The 16,420-nt window shown below is 39.1% G+C and overlaps 2 protein-coding genes across 4 annotated transcripts in view; one reads left to right on the top strand and one right to left on the bottom strand.

Annotated features, from left to right (window-relative positions):
- Window positions 1-4,427, top strand: part of wdr47a (WD repeat domain 47a) — a 28,694-nt gene extending 24,267 nt beyond the window's left edge. For both annotated transcript variants that reach the window (XM_058418776.1, XM_058418777.1), the window contains exon 15: window positions 1,756-4,427. In XM_058418776.1, coding sequence (XP_058274759.1) covers window positions 1,756-1,898 — 143 coding nt within the window. In that variant the 3' untranslated portion in view covers window positions 1,899-4,427. The remainder of the gene's footprint in view (window positions 1-1,755) is intronic.
- A 198-nt stretch (window positions 4,428-4,625) lies between these two features.
- The window catches only part of kirrel1b (kirre like nephrin family adhesion molecule 1b), a 47,434-nt gene continuing 35,639 nt past the window's right edge, over window positions 4,626-16,420 (bottom strand). Inside the window, exons 12-15 of one of the 2 annotated variants that reach the window (XM_058372765.1) lie at window positions 14,242-14,349; window positions 13,454-13,560; window positions 8,865-8,978; window positions 4,626-8,070 (exon numbers count right to left, since the gene is read on the bottom strand). In XM_058372765.1, the coding sequence (XP_058228748.1) occupies window positions 7,513-8,070; window positions 8,865-8,978; window positions 13,454-13,560; window positions 14,242-14,349 (887 nt within the window). In that variant the 3' untranslated portion in view covers window positions 4,626-7,512. The remainder of the gene's footprint in view (window positions 8,071-8,864; window positions 8,979-13,453; window positions 13,561-14,241; window positions 14,350-16,420) is intronic. The other variant, XM_058372766.1, reaches the window with a different exon arrangement.

Here is a 16,420-nt window from a genome sequence, read left to right as displayed (position 1 = left end):
GGTGGCAAACCCTTGTTGGCAATCACAGACGTCAGACATTTCTTTTAGTTGGCCACCAGGTTTGCACACATCTCACATCTCAAGGAATTTGGGCCCACTCCTCTTTGCAGATCCTCTCCAAGTCATTAAGGTTTTGTGGCTGACCCTTCAGCTCCCTCCACAGATTTTCTATGGGATTAAGGTCTGGAGACTGGCTAGGCCACTACAGGACCTTAATGTGCTTCTTTTTGAACCACTCCTTTGTTGCCTTGGCCGTGTGTTTTGGGTCATTGTCAGGCTGGAATATCCATCCACGACCCATTTTCAATGCCCTGGCTGAGGGAAGGAGGTTCTCATCCAAGATTTAACAGTACATGGCTCCGTCCATCGTCCCTTTGATGCGGTGCGGTTGTCCTGTCACCTGGGGATGGTGTACTTGGGGTCATAGGCAGCATTCCTCCTCCTCCAAACAGTTGAGTTGATGCCAAAGAGCTGGATTTTGGTCTCATTTGACCACAACACTTTCACCCAGTTCTCCTCTGAATCATTCAGATGTTCACTGGCAAACTTCAGATGAGCCTGTACATGTGCTTTCTTTAGCAGGGGGACCTTGCGGGCGCTACTGGATTTCAGTCTTTCACGGCGTAGTGTGTTACCAATTGTTTTCTTGGTGACTATGGTCCCAGCTGCCTTGAGATCGTTGACAAAGTCCTCCAGTGTAATTCTGGGCTGATTCCTCGCCATTCTCATGATCATTGAAACTCCATGAGGTGAGATCTTGCATGGAGCCCCAGACCGAGGAAGATTGACAGTCCTTTTGTGTTTCTTCCATTTGGTCTGCTTGGCGATGGTCTTGTAGCTCATTCCAGCCTTGTGTAGGTTTATACCCTGACATCCATGGACAGCTCTTTGGTCTTGGCCATGATGGAGAGTTTGGAATCTGATTGATTGCTTCCTTCTGTGGACGGGTGTCTTTCATACAATTAATGAGCTGAGATTAAGAGCAGTCCCCGAGAGTGCTCCTACTGTAATCTCAACTCCTTACCTGTATAAAAGACACCTGGGAGCAAGAAATCTTTCTGACTGATAGGGGATCAAATACTTATTTCACTCATTACAATGCAAATCAATGTATAACTTTTCTTAAATGCGTTTTTCTGGATTTTTTGTTGTTATTCTGTCTCTCACTGTTCAAATACACCTACCATTAAAATTACAGACTGATCATTTCTTTGTCAGTGGGCAAACGTACAAAATCAGCAGGGGATCAAATAATTTTTTCCCTCACTGTAGGTGTGATATTTTCACACAGTGAATGTCACACTTTTATTTGTTTGATAGTTGAACACCACAGTGAAACAGATCTATGGGATTGTCTAAGACACTCTAATATTTTTTTTATATTTTATTTTATACTATTTTTATATTTATATTAAGTGTGTCCTTAGAAAATGACCTGTTAGTTTTGGGGATCAGGCTTACAAGCAAAAAGACAAACACAAATTATCTTTTTTTTTTTTGTCTCCATTCAACAAGTACTAGCACTGCTCCAGCCACTACATAGTAAACTTGCCCATTTTTAGTTAGCTAGGAATATTTGATATATTTTGATATATTTGTTTATTTGAAATGTTTTATTTTAGTTATATCTTTAATTAATCAATTTTTATGAGTTTTCAAACTGAACTCTTCTACAATGACAAACACCTGTCTACCTGTCTCCCAGGCTAATCCTTGTCTTTGTGTTTGTGTGTGTGTGTGTGTGTGTGTGTGTAGGAGACCTGACGAAACAGTTGCCATTGACCGTAGTAGGAGAGCACAGTGATAAAGTAATCCAATGCAGATGGCACCCGCAGCACCTCTCCTTCCTCTCCTCATCGGCTGATCGCACGGTCACCCTCTGGACACACAACACATAGACCCATACCACACATCTTACTCTACTGACAAAACTCTCCAGTTGGGTGAAACTGTAAATAGTGTGTGTGTGTGTGTGTGTGTGTGTGTCTCTATGTGTGTGTGTGTTTATTACTTTTCTCTTTGCTCTGTGACAGCCTCTCTTTCTCGCCTCTTCTTTCTTGATGTTACGTGAATAGTAGCAGTTACATTGTTTTCACACAAACTACATGTTTCAGCAGAATAACAGATTAACTGTTTTATTAATTAAGAAAAGAACAAAACAAGTAAATAGATCAAAGTAGGACAGAGTACAGAGCATTCCCAAAGTAAATTTGTGAAACAACATGAAAGTAGTGTAAAATACATGATTTTTAAAACACTAAAAGATCTCTATGTTGTAAGATGCATACATAAGATGTGTTATGATGTCATATAGGCAATGAAAAAAAGGCAGCAAATCTTATTGTCACTAACACAGATGGAGGTGGACATACTGCATCTTATCAGATTTCTTAGAATTCCACAAGTGTATTCCATTTTTGCCTGTATGCACACATGTACACCGCACAGATGGAGAACAAACTTGTGAATGGAACTCTGAGACTTATGTCCAAATGACATCCCATTCATGTCTTCATCCACAGTTCTCACTTTTGTTTATTATATTTATCTGTGCAAAAGGCACAGACAAGTTCACCAAGATGCAGTATGTTTGTCTTCATTTTTGTGTGTGTGATTATAAGATCGCACTGATTCTCATAAAATCTGTAATGCTGAGGAGTAGTAGGATTATTTCATGAATGACGTGAGGAAGTGTTTGTAATAGCCCATGGTCAATTTATAAATGCAGGCTTTTATAAGCAGTAAATGCACATCATGAAGGAAGATCGCATTATTGGCCAGATCTAACCCTTGGAACAAAAACAGCTTGTCTACATCCAAAACTGTGAGACAATGTTTATTTTTATTATTTGTAATGTTTCCTCTTTGAATATTTATTGCCCTGCTCTAAGACCAAAACTCCCAACTGTAACTGTCAGACCCAGTTAAGACATTTGTTAAAAATGCAAGTGAAACATACAATTAATACATTCTGAAGTGTTCAAACATGCCACAGGTACCCTTATTCTGTCTGAACTGTGTGAATAGATGTTCCTGTGTGCTATGTGTGGTGATATTTCGTATGGTGCCTTGGTTCATTGGTCATTTATAAAGCTTTATGATACAGTCAGCCGTTCCAGACAACAAGGTAGTGAATAATCGTTAGGATTTGGGTCAGTTCAGTTCAGTTCAGCATGTCCAAATTCACCTCTTCATTCCATTTTGGTCTCTTTTAATGATTCTTTGTGAAGTCTGGAAAGCTCTGCATGAACAAAGCTAAATCAGTCATATAATATAATTTAATATATTCATTCCTTCATCTCCAATCACCACTTGATCATGATCAGGGTGGTAGTGGAGCCCAGCCAGAAACACAATGGAACATGAGGAGCATGAGCTTTAGTGGGACAATAGTCCATCACATGACACCATGTACACCCACATTCACACCTGGGGCAATTTTGCAAAGCTAATCTACCTACTAGCATGTATTTGGAAGATGGTAAAGAGAACATCCACACAGACTGTAGTTAGAGCACAGAATGGAACCCAGAAGGGGCCCAGAAGCTTTTAGGAAACAATGTTGCCTGCTGCACCACTGTGCTGCCCTAAATAATCATGTTTATTATTATTATTGTTATTATTAATAATAATAATAATAATAATAGTAATAGTGGACTGACAATTTTCCTCTAGGTGTGAATGAGTTGAATAACTCTTGATCCATCTCACCCCTCATAATAATAATGCTGTGATGGTATTATGGTGCAGCATGTGTATGTCTCACATCTCCATGTCTGTGTCCTGCATCATGTTTCCTATCTCCTACAAAGTGTTACTTGGATGGGCTTGTTAAGGGTAACTGGCAGTGAACAGATTGAATTGACACTTAATGTTTTGCTGCTGTGTATATTAAATAGAAAACAGCATTCAGAAAAAATAGAAAATGTATATTTTGTGATTTGACAGTGTTAAAAACAATTCAGTCTATGTGCAAGTAGACTTTTATGCACTATGCTACTGTTACTGAATTACTTTCTGTATGAATGTAAATCCTGTGTGTTTTTTCCTATTGATTGAAATGCAGTGCTTTTGCCTGAAAGATAAGATCTGTGTGCATCTTTTGCAAATGCTTATAAAATCAGTTTTTCACCCTGTTCAAATGTTAGGATGATGAATTTATGCCATTTTTAATTTATCCTAAAACGTTGATGCCATCCTGATTGTTTTTTTTTTCAGAACTGCACTAATTTTTTGTATTTATTTTAACATTTTTTGTTAATGAACCTTGATCCTACTTGTCATTGGGACATAACTGATGTGACATAATAGTACCATATTATGCAAGTACTTTTTTTTCAACTTGAGAACTAATTTCATTCATATTTTCTGGAAAAACAAATGTCTGCTGCTGTAGAGTGAAAATAAAGGCTTCTTTGTCACTTTCAAGTGTATTACACAGTTATATCAAACAGTATTTTTTTTTATAAATACTATAAAATAAGAGTATACTTACAATACATGAATTATTAGAAGAATAAGCAACAGATAAATAATTAACCTGTACTGCATATTCATATATGTCCATCTGTAAAGAAATGACTTAAGCTTTGGTTACTATGAAAAAGGTGTATTTATTCAATAATATGGAAAAATAATCACACAATAAAAAATCTTGTGTAAAATAAGATTAGGGATTAAGACAAATATGAATAATATAAATTTAGATTTTTGTATACATTTAAAAGATGAATAAAATTATGAAATTCACAAAAACAAGTAAAAGACCCAATATAAACACAATAATACTAAAGAGGCTTTTATAACAGGAATAAGATAGATACAGTAATTAGGAGAGTGGGTGACATTTACGCTATGACACACATCCACGAAGAGTATTGCACATTCTTTCACTGATCATCCATTATATTTGTGGAGAATAGAAATTGACTGATAGAGTGATATCTACTTTAATGTTTGTGGCAACAAATACAAAATGGTATTTTGTACTGCTAAAGAGAGTGAATTCATTGAATTATTTCAAAGCTAACCAGAATGTCCTACTACAAAGAATTTCAGTTGAATTATTAACTTTGTTCATTCATTTCTTTATCTTCAGTAACCACTGTATTCCAAATAAGCTTGTGGTGGGTCCAGAGCCAATTCCAGAAAGATCTGGAACAAAGTGTGAAAATTCACCCAGGAAGGGCTGCCTGTCTGTCACAGGCATTATACACTTCTTGAAGCCAATTATTTGCTTAACTGAAAAAGCCTTCTTCATGTTTAGAAAATCTGTCCTGCAATGACAGATCTACTGGGAAGACAGTTTTTAAAATTATACCTAACCATTGTGCATCAGAAAACCCATCGCTAATTAATATCTTAATAATGTCTATGGATAAAACCTGGCCCAGTTATTTTTGCATGTTTCATCTTTCATTCAGATGGCACACAATTGGCACAAATAATGGTATAAAAATGTTAGATCACCAAATCTGGAGAGAAAAAAGTAATGGCACACTGTAATGTAGCTACATTTGATGTAATAAATAAGTTTATAGTGGGTATTTTTTCAATGTTCAAAATAAACATTTTGTCAAAATTCATTGGACACTATCTGGTAATGGACCTGTAAAAGTACAAATTACTCACATCAACAATGACTTTGAAACAAAAGCCTTTCCACACACTTTCTGAACTGTTGGTCTAACTTCTTTTTTCTTGTATAAAAATATATAAAAATGCTTTCAAATGCCATGTTCTAAGTTCAGATACAAATGTGGAAAAAGCGCTCTTCTACTTTGAAGGGGCAAATGTGTTGTATAGGACAAGAGGACTGTACAAATAGAAAAGGTTCAATTGTTCCCCTGTGGAACATCCCCACATTTATGAGATTGGGTGCTCTCCCACACATACACATTAAAGTAGCAAACAATTTAGTTTTATGGAAGGGAGGCCCTCACTTCTTCTGCTTATTCTTCTTTTCTTGGTACTTTTTGAAGACAAGGTATGAAAAAGCATCTCAAAATTTCTTTCAGTAACATTTTATATAAAGCCTGAATGTATAAACTTTATGACTGTACTTATTATTATTTGTGTAATTTAACTGTATTAATATGTACATGCACTGTAGCAGCTTTAACTTGTACTTTAAATAATAGAAAAACCCTTTAGCTGTGTGTACTTAAAAACTTATAGTGGTAACTTATAGTAGTGCTTGTTTAATAAATAGTGAAGGCGAGTTATAATAATGCTGTGAACCACAGGGCATGATTATGAAAAGTATGATTTATATAACATGTTTAATAAATAAAGTCATAAAATTAAGTATGATAATTAATATAATAAAAAAGCCTTAAAGCTTTAAAGAGTTCTAAATGTACTAATGCATTCAAGGCAAAATTACAAAAAGTGCAGTCAAAAAGGTTTATAAACACAGGCTTAGAAAGGTTTTATCTGCTTTTTTTCCAGAATAAGGGGAGCCAAGCTGTTGCTCACACACCTGTCCAATGTCTCCTCTAAGTTTTATTGTTTTCAGGGCTACACATTGAGTATGGTACAGTTTTTCCCCACAACACTACACTAATCCCTTCATAAAAAAGGGCAGTGCAAATGCTGTTTTTAATGTATTCATATAGCTGGAATAAGCTGATCTTCTTCTGCAATTTGGACAAAATCCATAACACTGGAGGTTTTAGAAAATGCAGGGTTTTTTTTGTTGTTTTTTTTTTTTTTACAATAGCTGCCAGTTATTAATGCACTGTTAAGACAAAATGACTATAAATTATATAGACTTCCATCAACAGTTTATGGGCTGCCATGAACAGTGGCTTGAGTCACTTTTTTGCTTCATAGCAAAAATGTATCCTTTGAATATTTCATATTTCATGACATTCAGCAACTCTTGCAAGTATGACATAAATGACACTTTGCACGGTAGAGCATATACTTTACACACATACACTGTCCTTCATATTATCCAGTGGCACAGACTGGGTTAATTGAGGCTGGAGACATTTCCCAACTGGTGCCATCTGTAGATTCCCATAGGAAACAGTCGGGTAAAAATGTCCCCTTAAATGGACAATCCTATAGCTTCTTCTCAGTTATCCTACTTATTATACTAGGGCAGTTATTAACTTCAGGTAACACTCTCTGTTAATGTTTCTTTCGGATATATTTACATATGATGACAGGAAAAGAGACATAGGGATAAGGGAGGAATGGTGGAGAGAATATATGAATGGAGTAGAAGAAGTCATGAATGTATCCCTTCACCCTTTCTATATTTTATCTTTTCATTTTGTATTTAATCTTAGTTTGGCACTGTATTGATGGCACACAATGAAGACATAACAGTACAAAATACAATGTGTGTGCACACGTGTGTATGTGTGACTGTGAGATAGCTACACTAATCTGTGAATCTAGCTTTTGATTAACCACAATTTTAAGTCCAGTGTGTGTGTGTGTGTGTGCGTGTGTGCCTGCGTGTGTGCGTGTGTATGTGTGTGTCAGTGTCCTATTCCATTCTCATACATGTGTCTGCATCCTCTGCGTGTGTCTCTGAGAGTATTCCGTAGGTGGAGATGAATAGGAGAAACGTGTTGAGCTCCCGTACTTCCCCAGTCCAGCATCTGGCCCTACCCCTTGATTTGGCCCCACCCCCTGTCCTGTTGGATACATCTCATATGCTGGTCCTTCCTCAAGTGGTGGAGCAAAGCCAAGCCTATACTGAGCATATTGCGCCGTGTTTTGGTATCCATACGTGTCATAAGTGAGCTGATTGGTTGATTCCAGAAGGCCACATTCTCTGGAATAGTCTGTGGTTTGAAGTGCTGCTTTGGGTGGGCCCTGGCTTTGTTTGGTCCTGGCGATGGTGCTGAAGTGGGCATAGGTGTTATGAGTAATCCGAGATGGTGGGCGTGGTTCATAGCGGCCGATGGGAGCAGGATTAATACTGGGCGCTGAGCCTGCTGCAGAAGTGGAGACTGAGGCTGGATTTGGTGGGCGGAATTCCTGGTAGCGGGCCGTGGTGCGCCCTTCATCATGGGTCGTTGCTCGCACGTTGTAATAGCCATTTGTTGGGTCCTGTAAACATGCAAAGGTGCTACACTATTGTACTGTACACCTGAATATAATTTTTGTTATAATCTTAACACAGATCATTCTACCCCAAACTCTCATTCTGCCCAATATGCTCTTCAGTTGGGGAAACTATGTAGAACCATACAGCCAAAGGTTTCGCTTATCAAAAATTTTCCAAGTAGAACCAACCTTATACTATACTATATATTATACCTTAACTACACTTTAAGGAACTTGTAGATTTTTCCTGGCGTGATGACCTAGTGTTACATAACTACACCTAAATATATATATCAGTTTTCCTGCACTTATTCACAAGATTTCTTAGCTTCAAAATAAAGTTACATAGGCTTTTTTTTTGTTTTAAATAGGTTGTTTTCTTATAAAATGAGGTGACTAACAAGCCTGCTAAGACTAGCAAGATACAGTGGTAAATCTCCACAATGTAATGCTACCCACTAGGGCTTAGTGCTAACAACAAATCATAATACAACTAATATGCTCTATCTTCAGCACTGAATAACTGAAAGTCTAGTGTTAAATTTTGGCTGGTCCAACCTTTATGAGCTGGAAGATCTGCAGGAATAGAGAGATTTCAAGGAGACACATTTACCATTATGCACAGTGCCCCAGCCAAAGCTTTTGGAACAGCGTGAAGAATTTTATTGTTTTTGCTATGTACTGAAATTTGGGTTTGAGATCAAAAGAAGAAGGAGAATAGAAAGCATTTTAGCTTTTATTTTCTTATATTTATATCTAGATATTAGTTGCTTGCATTAGTAATGCTTGCTTCTCACCTTCAACTCGTACTCCTCCTTGGTCTCCAGTGTTTCACTGCGTGTGTCCTGCTTCAGGTCTGTGTCCTCTTTGAATGGCTGAGTGGAGGGAGAGAGGGAGACAGAGGGAAGAAACTAAACCATCAAAACAAAACACCACAAAACAAACACACACAAAGAGAGGAGAGGGAGAGAAGGAGGGAGGGAAGAGGAAAACACCACATCAGGTTGATCAGCAGAAGAAAAGGAAAGGAAGAAAATGTGTTGTAGAGGAATGACTGCAATGGCTGATTAGCAATGGATGCAACACTGACCAAGCCCATACCTTTTGGGTTTAATAGGAATATAGTTGGGAAATGTAGTATAAATATCCAGTATGTCTTTTCTTTATCTCTTATACAAAATGTAATAAAGATTTATTTAAAGTAGACTGGATCTGAGAACATGAAATAAACTTTTTTCATGCTTATTTGAAATTTTACCTTGTCTCTAGTTTCTAGTCCCCAAATTCTTTGCATTCCTTATTAGTCTCCATGGTTCCTTGCATTTTTTTTCTGGTATTTCCTGGTTTTAGGTTCTGCCTACCAGTTTAAATAATTTAGCAAGTCAGCCCAATCAGCGAACTGCACTTTGCAGCACACATCACAGCCTACAAACAAACATGGCCAGTCCGGGCTACACTCCCCAGAACACAAACGCTCTGCCCCAATCACAATCACTGGACTTCTGATTGACCACACTTGTGCTAAATCTCAAACACACACAAACTCTGCAGTATATACTCAATTTATTCTGCATTCCTGATGTTACAGAGTAAACTTGTGTTCACTCTGCTGACTGAGGACTGTGCAGCAATGCATAGCTCGAACCACGTCATCAGATTCGCTGTGGACATGGCCATGTTGGGTTTCATCAGCAGTAATGAGTCAGCATCATTACAGAAAGGAGGTGAAACCAGCATGGTGTAGTGCCAACAACCTGAACATAGACAAAACAAAAGAGATGTTTGGACATCGACAGACCTCCATGGAGAACCAAATTCCTCTGTGTTCATCTGGTGGAAAACCTCACCTGGTCCCTCAACAGCAACTCCATCACTAAGAAAGCCCAGAAGCAGCTTTACTTTCAGTGAAAGCTCATCTCCCACCACCCCATCCTGATAGGGGGACTATCAAAGCGTTCCTGAGCAGCTGAATAAGACTGTGTAACATTTTCTTATCCCAAGCCATCAGACTCTTTAATTCCCAGAGACTAGATTGACACTAACAAACACTCAACACTCAACATATTAAACTGTACATCTCTGCACTCACACTGCAATTTTTGCACACTAATTTTTAATACTGCTATTACTGCTGCTCACTGTCTTTGTTTACAACCGAAGCATCTTTACTTGCATTCTACAGAACGGTATGCTGGTCAACACTGCTCTGTGTACACTATTGTATTGTATTGTACACTGTACTGTATTGTAAAGTCTGTTTTGCACTGTTTTCTGCCTTGCAGTTTGCACGCATGCACTTTATGTGCACTTTCTGTGTTGTGTTAAGTAGCTCTACATTTGATACAATACAGTGGTCCAGGAGGAACATTGTTTCATATCACTGTTTCTTTTTTCAGCTATATACGGTTGAAATGACAACAAAAGCTTCTTGACCTGACATTAAAAGTGTACTACTGCATTTGCATCCACATCTTTCATGACAGATTACTTTGCTGATAACATGGCTACAGTGTGAGAGCTGGACTGGAGTCAAGCCATCACAGCTCACAGACAACTTATAGGAGAACAGTACTGACAGTTGGACCTCAATGTGAAGATTAATCTCCTATTGCAAGATCGCAGGTGATGCATCTTAGTGAGGATTTAATACTTACTGAACCTACTCATTGGCAGAGCACTGAAGTCAGATATACAGTAGTAGATTGGGAACAAAGGTCCTACAAATGGCTTGCTGAACTGTTACGCCATGTGCTTGATCACTCCTTGGAGAACATTGAGGCTGAGAAGTGTCTTCTGACCATCGCTTTAATCAAGTGGAAGTATTTGCTCAGTTGTGCACAATTATGGTAGGCAGCAAGGGGGAAAAACACAACCCAGAAAGACGTTTTGGCATGAACCTGATAATCATGACAGAGATGAGATGCCATTGACCATACTGAAAAAAAGTATGGCCGCATCTGGGTGCTAACGATCCTGTTGAAACCATGAAGCTAGGGAACACACAGCTCAGCAAGGAGGAGAGAGAAGTAAATGCAGGACGCCAGTCTGCCCACTTTATTGGGTGCTGCTCTCTCCATATCCAGCCTAGCTCTGGTTAAAGTGGCTGCCTCCTGTGCCAATACAGTGAGTCTATACCAAACATTTTCTCACCAATCTTTCACAGCCTTAGTTTTGGTGCACTACTCAGGCATAGTCTCTGTTTGACAACACTGATCAATTAGGGAGTGGCTGGACCACCACAACCCATGCCATTGATGAGGGGGCCATCAGGAGAAGCATCTCACACTGCAGCAAGCCTCTCCTCCTTTGAGTTGACACCCTCCAATTGGAGAAATTTATGTATTTATGTATTACACTATTGCATGCACCATGTTCATCTTGTCTGAACAAGAACACCCACTGGTCTTCACCTTTTCATGGCCATTTTATCCAGGCTCCTCAATTCACCCTGGCATCACCCACTGTGGAAAGTGCAGATAAGGTGCAAGGCCACTGGGCTTTCCCCTCATCACTCAAATGACTACTTTGATCTGCTCCCTGGAGCCACTCCTCCATGCAACCAGATTTCCTGCTTGTCTGTGGCAGAACAACAGATAATGGAGGAATTTATCTGGTACATCGGCCCTTATTACATTGGCCCCTTCAAAGTCTTTGAAGTCAAGTAAATGAAGTGACCTACAAGCTTAACTGCTGCATAGCCCTGTCTGTTCAAATCTCTCCTTTGAAGACTGTTGTACCTGGTCCCCTGGCCACCAGCATCCTGTTGGCCACCCTACCTGCTTCACTTGACATTGAGGGCTGACCTGCTTATCTCATAAATATTTATCCTGGGCTTGCAGAAACTCCCAGATGCTCGCCATAGGAATGGCCAGATGGAATATTTCATTGACTGGGAGGAGTATGATACAGAGGACCAATGCTGGATCTTGGCACACACCATCCTTGACCTGCATCTATGCCACAACTTTCATGCTCATCATCCAGCCTTGGTCCATGATTAAAGGGGGGGCCCTGGAAAAGCAGGGCATTTGTGGGGTTGTGGGAGGTAGTGGGGCTGCTGGTGGGTTTCTGTCAGTTCAGGCCAGTCACTACAGTTCCCAGCACACCCTGTGACCTTTAAACATACACTTCCCAGAATTCATTCACTCATTCATTCAAGCCTGGCTCACAGTCAGTGAACTTTTGATTGGGCACGCCTCTCATGCTCATATACAAACTCTACAAAAAAGAATTTTACAGATTCACATCTCGTTAAATGCTCAGTCTTCCCTGCATTCCTGATGTTACCAAACATGATAACCTGTCTTTGCTGTTCTGGCTTTACCGGTTTATTTGTTTCTTGTCACTTGAATTTGCCTTTGTCCAGCTTGTCCTGTTTGTTCATTGCCTGAGCATTTTTACCAACATGTTGATTTTTTGGAAAAATCCACAAAGACTGACACTGATTATGGCCAGTGGTTATGGTGCATTACAGAAACTTGAAAGCATGAATTTAAGCTGCATGTGTATAGGAAAAGCTTGGCTCCTGAAGTGAATTTATGAATAAATACAGCACAACTTGCTGTTGTAATTCAGACAGAATCAGATTTTTAAGTACTGTATGATTTAAAGCCAGGGTTGTCCAATCTTATCCACAAAGGGCCAGTGTTGGTGCAGGGTTTCATGCCAATCAAGCAGGAGATTCACCTGATTTCACCTGTTAAATCAGTTGGTCTTTGCCTGTAATAGACTCAGGCGTGGCTTCTGGTTGGAATGAAAACCTGCACCCACACTGGCCCTTTTTGGATAAGATTGGACACCCTCAATAAAAGCAATAAGTAGTGCAGTTATAACCACATTAAAATATTTTAAGTCAAAAGCAATGATCAAACTGATTAAAAATAGAGAGAATTTTCTAAAACATTTTGGTTAACAATTGGTTTACAATTATGGTTATACATTAGTGTGCCTTAAAAAGACTATTTGTATTGGCCTCTATATTGAAGCTGGACAGAACTGAGAGCAGAAAATCTGAATTCTCCAGCAATTGTATGATACTATTATTTTTGTCCCACCTACCTGAATGGATATTAAGGGTGACTGAGATTTTGTGTAGTTCAGATGTAAAGAGACCTACTCTGTATTTCAACACTATTGTTCTACCATGTAATCCTGACTGCGCTAAATGTGATATTATATTAAGCAGTAGCTAATATCATCTTTGTTGAAAGGGGGCTTGGAAGCTGAAATGATCAACAAAACAAAACAGTACACTTCTGAAGCAGAACATCTGCAGAATTCAAATACATTTTGAAAAGTAGTTGATTCAGGTGGTATTGAATACATTATTGCAACTCAGGGTTTGTGTTTCTTTTACTATCAATCTCGCAGAATACATTGTCTTTACCATGCGAGATGCTGTTGAGACACCTGCTGTATCTTCCTCTAGGCTTGGGGTCTCCTTATTAACTGTCTCGACCTTGATGTCAGGCTTCAATGCAACCCCTCGACGACCTGCAAACAAAACCAACAGAGAACTTGCCTAAAATGTTTTCCAAACTGCTTTTAAAAGCAGTTTGGAAAACATGTTTTAAAACAAACAACAAAAAAAATGGTCAAAACACCATCCCAAAGAACTGTTTAAGATAGAAAACAGAAACCACTGGAAAACTTTTTTAGTAATATCAGTCCCTTTGAATTAGTTGTGACTTTATAAATGGGATAAAAGTATTACAGGAGCATTAATACACATAAATATATATTTAACATCTATCACATACCAGGATTGCAACTGGTATGAACAGATGATACAGTCTTATCTATCTTATCTCTAAGATTTGCCTTGCAGCAAGCACTAGTGACACAGCAATGCTTTTATAGGAAATTAATCAACACTAATTCTAATCACAAAGTCGACAGCACTGTGGTATAATTAAAAACAGAGTAAATGAATTCCCAAATACTGTATTTGATTTTGATAACTCTGGGTTGTGTTAGTGTGGGAAATAGGCCTCTTCAGGTCAGGCCACTAAGTTCCATTGGGCATTGTAATTATTTTACTCAGATTCAAAGCAATAATTTGTCTCAGAATTTCAGTGTTTCACTACAAATGATGAGTAGTAAATGGACATGTTCCATAGTCTAAATGCTTTGCTATGAGATTTTTGCCACATGAATGCCACATATTGTACTCACTGGCTTTTCGTTGCCGGTAAATGTAGAAGGTCAGGGCAAGCAAGAACAGAAGCAGCAGGATGGAGGATCCAACTGTTCCACCAGCTATTATACCCACAGGGACAATATCTGACAAAAGAAAAAGTTAAATGGACAAGTGCTTCCATATCATGTCTTGACATTGTAGGTTTAGAAGTTAGTGGTTCCCAAGTCATAGACAGATATTCAACCTGGAAACTGTCATCAAATTTAGTGAATAAATAAATTACTGTATTAAATGAGCAAAAAAATTAATTTGAATTTATTATTGCACTATTATTGCGCTATTTAAGGAGATACTGGTCTTTAAATGCACTCATGGACAGCCTTGCAGCTCAGTTGAATGTTGTTTCTGGAACTCTGGAGGTAGCTTATGTCCATCAACAGAGTTCATAAGGTGAATGGTAATTTCAGTGATTGGCCTTCCTTAATGGAACAATACTATGTTGAGGTACACTGTATTGCCAAACGTTTTGGGATAACCCCTTCAACTCTTCTGGGAAGGCTTTCCACAAGGTTTAGGAGTGTGTTTATGGAAATTTTTGACCATTCCTTTTGAAGCGCATTTGTGAGGTCAGGCACTGATGTTAGACGAGAAGGCCTGGCTCACAGTCTCAACTCTAATTCATCCCAGAGGTGTTCTATCTGGTTGAGGTCAGGACTTCATCCATGTCATGTTGGAACAAGAAGGGGCCATCCCCAAACTGTTCCCACAAAGTTGGGAGCATTAAATTGTCCAAAATGTCTTGGTATGCTGAAGCATTAAGAGTTCCTTTCACTGGAACTAAGTGGCCAAGCCCAACCACTAAAAAACAACACCTGAATTCAATGATTTGGAGGGGTGTCCCTAAACTTTTGGCAATATAGTGTAGCTTTTAGGAGTTTTTTTCAGGCTGATAACTGCCATTTTCAACTTGTTTGTTGTTTGGGAGCCTGAAAAAAGTGGCCCTATGCAGACCTCTACACATAAAAGTCATACGAAGTGATAACATTTGTATATTTTTGGTTTATTTATATTTTTTGTTTTTTTTCTTCAACATGGAAATTTAAAGATTTGTGTTGTTTCTTTAACTCCTTCCACTATACTGTTTTTTTTTTTATTCCATTCTGACATCCCCACAGGCATGACTACTGAATGAGTAGTTGTATTAGAAATTTCTAGTATATAAAATAAATGTTCGAAAGTCCCAGGTATAAATTATAAAATTCTGTTCATAAAAAGCTTACAAGCGCTCCTCATGCAACTCATGAAGAAAAAAGGCTTGCGGCTGTGGAGATGGAGCGTGTGCAGCCCAATCAAAAATGGGGACCAATCAGCAATGGAGTGCTGCAGAAATGCAGGAACGTGTAGATAAAGTAACAGTCAATGTTACAGAGCTAGAAGCCAACCAAAGAGCACAGCAGAGGGTCTACAATTGCCCGGCTAAGGCCATGGAAATCTGGACTGGTGATGAAGTCCTCTTGCTCATCCCTGAAGTGTCCTGCAGGTTTATGGCCCACTGGCATGGCCACTACATGGTAGTGGAGCGAGTGGGGCCCGTGTACCTCCGTCTGCAACAATCAGGTAAGTGGGCAGACACACAGCTTTACCATATTAATCTATTGAAAAAATGAATGGGGCTCTGGGAGTGATGGTCAAACAGCAATCGTATCGGGTGCCAGAAGCCCTACAAAAATCTACTGAGGAAGATCCGTCAGCCCTATCGTCGTCATCCAAACAGCACCCTTAGGCTGTGGCACAACTCAACCAGGTGTCAGAGTGCAATGGCTATCCCCTCCCCAAAATTGACTATCTGATGGAGAGCAAGGTCTATTTCCACCATCAACTGACACCATCTGACCAAAGGCTACTGGCAGGTAGCCCTCGCCTCAGAGGCTTGACTAAAGACTGCTTTCAGTACTGACAGTGGACAATGGCATTACTGGGTTCTCACATTCAACCTGCATGACACCCCTGTTGACATTCCAGCGGCTAATGGATATTGTGCTGAAACCACACAGGCATTGTCATACACTCCTCCACCTGGTCAGCTCATCTGCATTACCTAGGTGAGATTCTAACCAGCGTAAGGCAGTGTTGACTGCGAACCCTAAAAAGTGACCCTAGCACAGTACCTGGGTTATCGTATCAGCCGAGGCCTCCTTAAGCAACAGGAGAAGA

This window comes from Hemibagrus wyckioides, linkage group LG20, assembly GCF_019097595.1.
Source record: "Hemibagrus wyckioides isolate EC202008001 linkage group LG20, SWU_Hwy_1.0, whole genome shotgun sequence".
NCBI lineage: Eukaryota > Metazoa > Chordata > Actinopteri > Siluriformes > Bagridae > Hemibagrus > Hemibagrus wyckioides.
Note: the sequence above shows the minus strand (reverse complement) of the source record. Positions and strands in the feature narration are given on the sequence as shown.